At 41.8% G+C, this 10,594-nt stretch overlaps 1 protein-coding gene across 1 annotated transcript; it reads left to right on the top strand.

Annotated features, from left to right (window-relative positions):
• The first annotated feature begins 320 nt into the window (after nt 1-320).
• Nucleotides 321-9,319, top strand: LOC124657062 (nucleolar protein 6-like). The gene is given in 26 exon segments (XM_047195682.1): nt 321-390; nt 393-628; nt 1,875-2,040; nt 2,165-2,284; nt 2,389-2,522; nt 2,754-2,913; nt 2,991-3,058; nt 3,458-3,556; nt 3,819-3,934; nt 4,394-4,568; nt 4,643-4,753; nt 4,842-4,920; nt 4,999-5,142; nt 5,223-5,336; nt 5,418-5,536; nt 5,786-5,868; nt 5,972-6,090; nt 6,192-6,312; nt 6,400-6,537; nt 7,183-7,279; nt 7,363-7,488; nt 7,907-7,999; nt 8,130-8,235; nt 8,337-8,473; nt 8,546-8,626; nt 8,835-9,319. Coding segments are annotated over 26 exon segments (3,138 nt in total). The 3' UTR covers nt 8,961-9,319.
• The last annotated feature ends 1,275 nt before the right edge of the window (nt 9,320-10,594 follow it).

Here is a 10,594-nt window from a genome sequence, read left to right as displayed (position 1 = left end):
TTTTATAACATGTCTTGGGCAGCATCAAATACTGCCCACCCTTCAGGTTTTTTTGAGACAACACTTAATAGGCCTCCTATTCTCTGCACACAAGCTGTGGACAACAAGTAAACCATAGGAAGATATATATGTTGTGCTTCAACTTGGGCCGGCCTGTGCATAATTATAGGGCCAGCCTTGTTACATACGATACGAGGGCTTTACTACTGAGCAAAAAAGATGCTGACGAGGTAGGTGTAACTAAACCCTAAACCCCCAAGCGCCCTCGGCCCTCGCCTCCCGGCCGCCGGCGACCCTGCCCACCACCGAAGCAGCCAGCAATGGTCTCCGCCGAGTACTCCGTCGACCTCAAGCTCTCCACGCTCCTCAATGAAGCGCGCCCGAGCGCCGCCTCCTCCGCGCCGCCGGGGAGGCCGTGGACGCCGTCGCTCAGCTCATCAAGAGCGTGCCGCCGCAGCAGGTGGCGCCGGAGGCCGCCTCGGGCTTCGTCAGGGACCTGGGCCTCGCGGCGGAGAAGCTGACATTTTCCTTCCGGCCGCCGGAGGTGGTGCGGCTCGCAGGGAGCCACGCGGCTGGGGCGGTTGCCAGGCCCGACGTCGCCGCCGACCTTCTCGTCCGCTTGCCTAAGGTATGTGTTGCACTTTGCTTTAGTCAATTTATTAGTTCAGGGAACTGTAGTAAGAGGATTTCAGCTCAGCTATGCTATGTTCATTGGCGGAGCTAGAAATAGAGCAAGTTCGGTCCTGGTGCTAACTTATGGACGCAACAAATTTTACTTGACTTCAACTTGGTATAATAAAACATAGTGAAAGTAGTTCATTTCTAGTACTCCCTTTTCCAAGAACCACAAAGATCTTCTCAACTGCTAAATCAGCAACTATATCATATGATACCATCCATATCATCCGTAATAAGTTCAATGTATGCTCTTCTCACAAAAGAAAACTCCATCAATTGTATACATGAAACACTCCCAATCAATCACCTCCTGAACTTGATATCTCAGGAATGACTCCCAAGGTCATAATTCTCAGCAACTGAAGAATCAGGGGCACAAGCCATCTCAAAAAGGTTTGGAAAGCAGGTTCTCAAAGAAGTAGAACCCACCCATATATCTAACCAAAATCTACTTCTCCTGCCATTGCCCACCACATGCTTTGCTCCCCATGTGAACCAATGTTACTAAACTTTTTGTAAAGGGACCTTCTTGAACATACAATTCTATAGAATTATAGAATCATGAAACAACATCTAATTACATCTAAATATCCGCATGTTACATATAAACTCAGAGGTAATGGAACATAGCATAATGAGGGAGGCCGGAGGATGTAGCTGGAACGCTGTGTCCTGTATGGCCTGGCATGTTTAGCATCTGAGATGCTCAAGCAAAACAGGCCAGGAAGTAGAAATTCCCAGCAATAGGTGACGCGGTGCTACAATTGTTCTTTTGGTGCTCATGGGCTCAATACTTGTGATTATGGTCTGACATGCTAATATCAGAATAGCTTGTCCTTTATGTGCCGCTACTGGGCTGGTGCTACAGCCTGGGTAGCACGGGCTGTAGCTCCGTCCCTGGCTATGTTGTTCAATCAATCCTGTCAGCAAAACCTCTTGTTGGTTGACAAAAATACAAATACAAAAGCGGCTAGTCTACATGGAGTCAGTTCCTTTTGTCGATCTAATGGAACAAGATGCCATCCATGACAAACATTACTCCACTTCTTGATATCCTTTTTGGGTGTTGCACGAATTGGAATCTCGTTGGTACTCGTCCAAATTAGTAATATTCAAAGCGCTTAAGCTTCTATAGTTGTTTTAGATTAACATGCCTGTTCTCATGCAATACTGATTTATTTCTGCTGTTTATATAGGAATGCTTTCATGAAAAGGATTTCCTGAATCACCGGTACCATGCAAAGAGGTGTCTTTACCTCTGCGTCATCGAAAAGAGCTTGAATTCGTCTCATTTGATCCGCAAGGTTTCATGGTCTACCTTCCAAGACGAGGCACGGAAGCCTGTCCTCCATGTATATCCAGGTAAAAAGTTACTGTAACCGTACTTCCTTTTTTCACTTTAGTGTGCATTCCAAGTTAGTAGACATGCACTTGACTGTTAGTCCTTGCCTTCTCTTCTCATTTTGCAACACTTCCATCGGCACAGCGACAGAAATCGCAGAACTTCCTGGGTTCTATGTCAGGATAATCCCGTCCGCGAGCTCTTTATTCGATGTTTCAAAGCTGAATTTGTCAACAAGGAACAATGTCCGTGCATATACAAAAGGTAACATGCTTACTCTAGATTCACTCAAACGGTCAAACCCATACCTTTGGTTTTTTAGTGTAGGAATATCTTATTAAGGTTGACTGATCAGATTTGCATTGCAGATGGCATAAACCAACCGACACCTAAGTACAATAACAGCATACTGGAGGATATGTTTCTGGAGGAAAATGCAGAATCTATCAGCTGCACCTTTGCAAATTGGAAAGCCTTGCAAGAGGCATTGGTTTTACTAAAAGTATGAGGTTCATCTTCAGTTGTAGTTCTTATGAAAAATAAGCATTAAATGTGCACATGTCCAGAGCAGGTTTCTGTTGTTTCAGTTCATAGTTGTTGAATCTTGTTTCTTGAAATGAACTGAGTGACACCGTCAACAACTATCTGAAAGAAATACTTCTATATTTACAGTGCAGCAGAGGTCTACTTATTGGTTTTTTCCTGGATGGCAATCTAATATCTTGAAATGCAGGTTTGGGCACGTCAAAGAACTTCAATATATGCACATGATTGCCTCAATGGTTACTTAATATCTGCCATCCTTGTGTTTCTTACAATGGACTCTGGAGGAAGCATAATTACTAGATCCATGTCCAGAAGACAAATTTTCCGTGTTGCAATCAATTTTTTTGGTACATTCCAAGCAACAGAAAGTTGATATTCCGTATACATTTACCATTGTTCACTATATCATTTTGTTTACTTGTAGCAACTTCCAAAATTTGGTCGAGGGGGTTGGTGCTTCAGCCAATAAAGAAGCGTACGATCACCAAAGAGGTCTGTCAACCTGCTGCACATTATATTAGCTGAATCCCAAAATGATTACATCAGTGTGTACTGTGTAGGCTAGTTTCCCATAGAATAACAGGAATAATATCTTCCTTAGAAAATCATAGTTTCTCCAAATAAGTTATTTACCTTAGTGTGAACATGGTGTGAAATATTTGATATCGCATAGCATACTTAGGTAATATACTCAGCTTGTTTTACTAACTACACCATGGGTGTCGGGTGCACCTCTGTCTCTAATTCGGCAATGGGGATACCTAATAGGATGGTAATCCCTCCGCTTGTAAATATAGATCATTGTCCATGACTTGCTTGCAGTGATGTAATATCAAATCTTTTCAATATTCCTTCTCATTCTTATGATCTTCTTATCCATGATTTTTTCAGTACATTGCTCATCTCGTGAGAACATTTGATGTTGCCATATGTGATGTATCTGGCCATGTCAATGTGGCATTTCGAATGACAAAGTCGGCATTTTTAGAGGTACGTTTGACTGTGAAAGTAATTTTGGAACACCAATTCCTTTCCCACTTAACTGTATTTCTGTTATTCACTTCTCATCTACATGTACGCACATACACAATCTTTGCAACTATGATATGAAACAACCATCCACGGTAGAAGTTTAGCTATCCTTGCTCCTTACGTTCAGAATATTACACCTAACAATTGTAATCAAACTTTGCATTTTCCTTGGCTTTAACTATTATAGTCTCCACCTTAACCCAAATAATTTTGTATTCAGCTTCAAGATGAGGCAGCTTGCACACTTAATTGCCTTGATAAATGCAGAGATGGTGGATTTGAAGAGCTTTTTATGACCAAGGTTGACTTTGCTGCTAAGTTTGATTCATGCCTGAGGTATGTTCAGTTAAGCAAGCATGATATGCCACTCCTGTGCATGTTGCGATTTTGCGTTATGCCCTTTTTTGTAGTCACTATCTTACCTAGCAACGCAGTACATGCTGTGCTTGGGAGTCTGTGACAATCTATGAGTAATCGTGCGGTTGACTGATAGATTGATTTTAGAAGTCATGATTTAACTGATGAATTTTGTATATATTCCAAAGTCTCACAAGTTGGAAGATGACGAGCGGTTCCAGTTCTTTACTTGCTAGCCTCAACTTAGATGTCATTTTCCACTGCACGTGTTCAGTTTTACGTTCATATTGAACTAACTTAGTACCATTAGTCTAAGAAAGCTTGTTTTTACCATCAACTCGCAAATTGTAATTTCTGTTTGCAATCCAAGCGTAATTTAAGACTGAAGCCAAAAAGCTTATCAAGTTCTCAGATGATATTTCTTGCTTTCTCTGTCAGGGTTAACTTGAAGGGGAACTCCAAAGTTACTGCGTTAAGCTTTTGCTTGGATGATGAATCTTGGCGAGTACTTGAAAAAGATGTCCAGTCCTTGCTGCAACAAGGACTTACAGATAGAATAAAGATGATCCGCGTCCTGTGGAGAAGCACACCTTCTGAATGGAATATAATGGATGTACGTGGCATTTGTGTACTATAACTGAACACTCACGTTTGCATTTCAATCTAGTGACAAACATAGCTTTATAGGGTTTCTCAGAGTTTGGTACCAGCCCACTGGTTGTCGGCGTAATGCTTAGCTTGTTGGAGAAGAGTTATCGTTTTGTTGATATTGGTCCAAATCCTGAGAATCGTGATGAGGTGATTTCCCTTCTACAGATAACATAGTAATGATTAACTGTAATAAATGTGGTCTAACACATATATCATTGTGCTCATAAATCCCAAGGCTATTAAATTTAGAAAATTTTGGGGAAAGAAAGCTGAACTTAGGAGATTTAAAGATGGGGCTATTGCTGAAAGCACAGGTAAATGTTGCTTTTTTTTTGTCATTGCCTGTGAAGAGCATACACTTGAATAAATGTGATACTGCTTTTAAACTGCAGTGTGGGAAACTGAGACTTGGGAGAAGCACACAATCATCAAAAGAATCTCTGATTATGTGCTTACCAAGCATTTGCTGTTGCGGAAGGAAGATTTGACTCATGTTGTTGATCAGCTTGACTTTTGCCTTTTGGTTGGCGGGAAAGGTAAAGTTGTAAGCTTTATATCCCGTGCTTTACATGTCCTTGGTTTTGGATTTTAATAAGTTTTGATTGGAATTATGCAGATCCAGTGTCGTCTTCTGGAGCTTTGCTTGGAGCCTTTGATAATCTAACTAAGCAGTTGCGTCTGCTGGATGATATTCCTCTTAAAATAACCACTGTGCAACCTCTAGACTCAGGTTCGACAAAATATATATTATTCTTTACATATCCTGCTCATTATTCTCGCTGTTTCACTACTTAACTTCTGCTTATGCCAGCTTTTAGGCACACATCTGTGTATCCTCCTGAACCTCATCCATTGGCATATGAAAAGAGTTCTCAGAAGCTACCGAAGTTTGCACCAACTTGTATTCGATCTTTGGAAGTCATGATTCAGGTATGCCGCGTGCTAGTTGTGTTATATATCACAATGGGAAATTACTACTCTCTCTGGTCCTAAATACTAGTTGCAGATTTAGTCAAAGTGTAGGCTAAAATGTGTCTAGGTTCATTGAACCTGCAACAAGTATTATTTCTTCCCTGCTCAGTACCTTTTCAGATCCTGCTCTGTATATGTATGTTAGCCATGCTTCGTTTAAGAATTTGTTTTTCACAAATCTCTTTCCTTTCACAATTCCAATGACAGCTCGAGGGGTCTGGTAACTGGCCCCTGGATCCCTTAGCCATGGAGAAGACAAAATCTGCATTTCTTCTAAGAATTGGTGAAAGGTATGTGACATCATTTCTGAACTACACTTCTTTTTTACTTGTTTATGAACTATTCTTTGCTTATGTTCAATTCCTTCATTGACTTGATCTGGTGTTATTTCAGCCTGGCGGATCGAGGGATGTTTGTAACAGCCAGTGAAGATGAGGTCAATGTTCTTACATCTGGCTATTCGTTTTTGCTTAAAATATTTCATGAAAGAGGTCTGGTGGTACAAAAGCAAGGTTAGCTTCTCATTATATATGCATTTTTCTATTTTTATTTTTCTAACTGGCTTATGTAGAAAGATCTTGCAGTTCCATAATTTTTTTTCTTCATCTCTCAGCTGCAGACGCTAACACACAAAGTGATCCATCAGAAGATAAGGAGCTCTTTCTGCGGAGCCAGCACTCAAGCATGATCAATGGTCTGCACGGTCGTTACCAAGTGTATGGGCCGGTAGTCAGGTAATCATTGAGGTTTTGAAGGGTGTTAGCTAACACAGCATACCTAAAAATCTAGATTATACTTACAATGCTCTTTCTGTTTCAAAGGCTAGCAAAAAGATGGATTTCTGCACATCTATTCTCTTCATTTATCTCAAAGGAGGCAATTGAATTGGTGGTTGCATACCTATTTTTGAAGCCATTTCCATTTCACGCCCCATCTTCACGGGTTGCTGGGTTTCTTAGGTACAACTCTGAGACATTTCATTTTCATCCAGTCTCCTATTTACTGTTAATATTACTAGTTGATTCTTTATCCATTTCATACTTTTGTCATGAGAACAGACAGCTCCAAGCAGTCATGCTGGTTATACTGACAATGTCTTCCATTCTTCCTTGCTGAGAAAAAATTGGCAGAAATTTGGCTTCTATATACGGAAGTGAACATTTCTGTTAATATAATGATAAACCCAAGATTTTATGTCCTAAAATATCCATTTCAATAAATTTCTTTGTTGTACAATTAAGACACAATATTTAGAGTATATCAAGGAGTGATACCAATGTTTTGATGAAGACTGTTAAAGAATATGTTATTTTTTCTTGATATAAATGTGGTCCAGCATCAGACATAATGATCTGTGTTGGACGAATGGCATATTGCTGGTGAAGGCTTATAGTTATCAAGTTATAACTTCCAGGATAAGAGAACCTTTATTACGATAGGTTCTTGTAACTATGTTTACCAGCCTTATCAGCCCATTAAGTTTATTAGTTACCTTGGGAGTCACCCCCCTCACACCTATTTCACTAATCAGTTGGGTTTTTTACTGGTCTCACAAGCCCATGAAAGCTGTATTTGTCCTCTTACTAGTTATTAAAAAATGACAGGTTCCTGCGATTGCTGTCCAGTTTTGACTGGACCTTTTCACCCATGGTCGTGGACATAAATAATGACTTCAACCTGAAGGATGAGAAAGAAATCAATGTTAGTTCTCTGATTCTCTCTTTTCTGTTTTGACCTCTGAATTAGCTGTCAAGCTGCTAACATATTGCTGGATATAACTACAGGAAAAGTTTATGCTGAGCAGAAGATCTTATGAGCAAAATCCTCATGATATAGAGCCTGCAATGTTTCTGGCTACATCGTATGATAAATCATCTGAAGCTTGGACAAAACATTCACCAAGCAAGTCGGTAGGTATTTATCTTTTTTGTACAGATGAAAAACCAATTTCCATCATTGAATTCTAGTGGACATCAATGATAAAGCTAGGGAAGTAAAGTGACAAGCTAATGCACTATATTTTGTTTCTTGTACATCAATGACATTTCTCAGTGTTGTACTGGTGTTTCGTGGTATCATGAGAATCATCTATATCACAATTCTTGTAACCGCATCTTGTATGGCATTTCTCCATGATAAGCATGCATATGACATAACCAACAATTGCCCGAAAAGCAGTGGCAATGAATGTCATAATCCGTTGAAATGCCCTATAAGGCTTTGCCGGAGAAGCATCTAAGCTAATTACTAGTTGGTTATAGAGTTTTAGTTGTGGAACCAAATAAGTCTGTTTTATTTGTTCACCGCCTGTTTATTTTATTATCACAGGTTCTCAAACGGATGGCTTCATACGCCAAAAGCAGCGCTGAGCTGTTAACAGATCTCATCGTTCATGGTCAATCAGGCCAATATACATGGGAGGTAAGGTTTTTCTATCACTTTTTGTTGGTTCACTGTCTCATTTGGTTTTGATTTTCTCATTTGCTGTCACTTTTTGGTGGTTCACTGTCTCATTTGGTTTTGATTTTCTCATTTGCTTCATTTACTATAGTGCCTCTTCCAAACACCTTTAAGCAATTATGATGCTGTTATACTACTACATCAAGAGAAGCTTTGTCGTCCTCAACATGTTCTTTTTCCTGCTGAGACTCCTAATGGTTAGTTCACGTGTTAGTATTTGTTGCTAACCTGAAGCCAAGATAATATGCAACTCATTTTCTGTATTCTAATGCAAATAACTTCTGGAACAACCTTACAGGTAAGATGGTAATCAAGGGCAATCCAAGTAATGATTTCCACCCTTATATGCCACTCAGTCAAAGTGTTGTGAGAAGCTCAAGAGATAAACTCTTGTTAAATTTCGACCCTACCACATGCTTCTTAAGAGACTTGAAGGTAAAGTTGAAGTTCTTGAGTTTTGATTTCATAAAGATATACATTCAGAATAGTGACGCTATTTGTGCACAGTGTGCATTCCCTGTGACCTTCAAACTGTGGCATGATTCGGTTGGAGGAGATGCAATTGGTCTTACATGGGAGAACTCGAAGGTATTTTCTAACTGGCAGCTTGTGCTGTAAAAGACCGTTTCCTCCGTTTGATCTTCCCAAAAATGAATATCCGAGTTGCTCAAATACTGCATTGGGCTATGCTGGGCAATCTGTATCTGGTTGCCAATAGTATTTTTTATCATGTGGAGCTTTTCCGTTTGTTGCATATCAGAGGTACTGAAGTTGAATTGGTATTTGTTTATCACAGAAGCGTGGCAGAGATGAGGCCGAGGAAGCCATGCCAGATCCAGCTTCTATACTCAAGGAGGTTGGAGACGTGGGCAAAGGTTTGGTGAGGAGTGTATATCTCCTCAAAGCACCCAAGCTTCAGTAACCTTTTGGGCGAAGGATCTTGCTGAGGTTGCTGATGGGCACGAGAGCACCTAACCCAGTTTCCTCCACCAGCAAGAGATAGAAGGAGCGCCCACCAAGTGGATCAGATGTTATTTATAGCAATGTATAAAGTCGTGACGATATCAGTGGTTCTCCTTGGACTCTAATCGGAAGATGGAGTCTGCAACAATCTGTATCCCAATTTTGATTCTGAGTTGCAGAAAAGTATAGCAATGTAGTTGTATTGCCTGGTTATGTCATTTTTTATCGGCGCAATGATGCGCCACTTTGACTCGAGATGGAATCAACATCAAGGAGGTTGGAAAAGCAGGGTTATATGAACATTTGCATTTGATTGTATTGTCAAGCAGAATTCTCATTTAAAATTGCATTTTCGAAAGCTGTTCAGATCTGTAATACAACCCCCCTGTGCCTGTGCGCTGGTTTTGCCCATCTTCACCTCCTTCGGCAAGCAAACTCCTGAAGAAACGCACTTAGAAATTACTGAAGTAATGAACCAACTGGTAGGGTCAGCTGCCTTCAGTATGGGGCTTTGTGCCACTCAGTAACTCAGATGCTCTCCTGCCAGCTTGCTTTGCCTGTGAGCCTCTCACCCACCGCGCGGCTTCTCCTCGACCTCTTCAGCGCCCTCGTCCCACACACGCACACAACGTTACACATGCTGGCAACGGTGTGAGGTGTCGCGCTATGTCAGTGGGGAACTCTGTGCTGGGGCGCTTTGGGATGAATGTTGACAATTTCAAAGCTGTTAAAGATCCAAACACAGGCTCGTACTCCATGTCTTTCCAGAAATAACATGTGATGATCCATACAGAGTAGTGATGAATCCGGCTGTGCATACTGAGTCTCTGGACACCCTTGCTGCCCTACCGTGGCTCACAGTTGGTGTGTTCGGGATGTGTCGCCATCGATTAGAGAACGCGACGAGCAAAGCGAGGACGACATTTCTAGGGCGCGTTTGGTTGGCTGGTATGGTGGCGCAAAAAACAATCTGTTGGATTGATTGGCTCCCCGCGTTGTTGCACAACACGGTTCTTAAAGCATCATTGGGTCTAACCCGGTAGGAACATCTGAATCGGTTGTTTTCAACGAGCCATCCATATCTGACGCCGAGATGATGTAAAAGAGAATCTTTGGCTGCACGAGCGGGGACGAGGAGGGAGATGGCGCGAGCTGCGGCGCGCACCTCGAGAGCGAAAAGGGGCGGGAAGGATTCCGTCACCTCCCCGCCGTGCCCCTCCTCCACTCTCCCCCCCCCCCCCCCCCCCCCCCAAATTTCGAGATCCACATCCCGTCACCAAGCAGGTAAGCGGCGCACAGATCTCCGGTCGGCGACGGCAACCTGCATCTCGGCTTCATCTTCTTCCTCGTGCAACACTTCTTCACCTTCGGCGATGACTGTAAGGAATCCCTCACCCCGGTTGCTCGGTTATGGTTAGATCTTGGTTAGGAGTTGTCAGATCTGCCTAGGGTTTGAACTTGTTGGTACGGTTAGTCCTAAATAGGGTGATTTATCATGATCTTGCTAGGGTTGTGTTGGTCACATTGGTCATTCCTTGTTTGTCCCAAATGGGCTGAGTTATCATGATCTTGCTAGGGTTTGTGATGTCCACA

Source organism: Lolium rigidum, chromosome 5, assembly GCF_022539505.1.
Source record: "Lolium rigidum isolate FL_2022 chromosome 5, APGP_CSIRO_Lrig_0.1, whole genome shotgun sequence".
NCBI classification, from domain to species: Eukaryota; Viridiplantae; Streptophyta; class Magnoliopsida; order Poales; family Poaceae; genus Lolium; species Lolium rigidum.
Note: the sequence above shows the minus strand (reverse complement) of the source record. Positions and strands in the feature narration are given on the sequence as shown.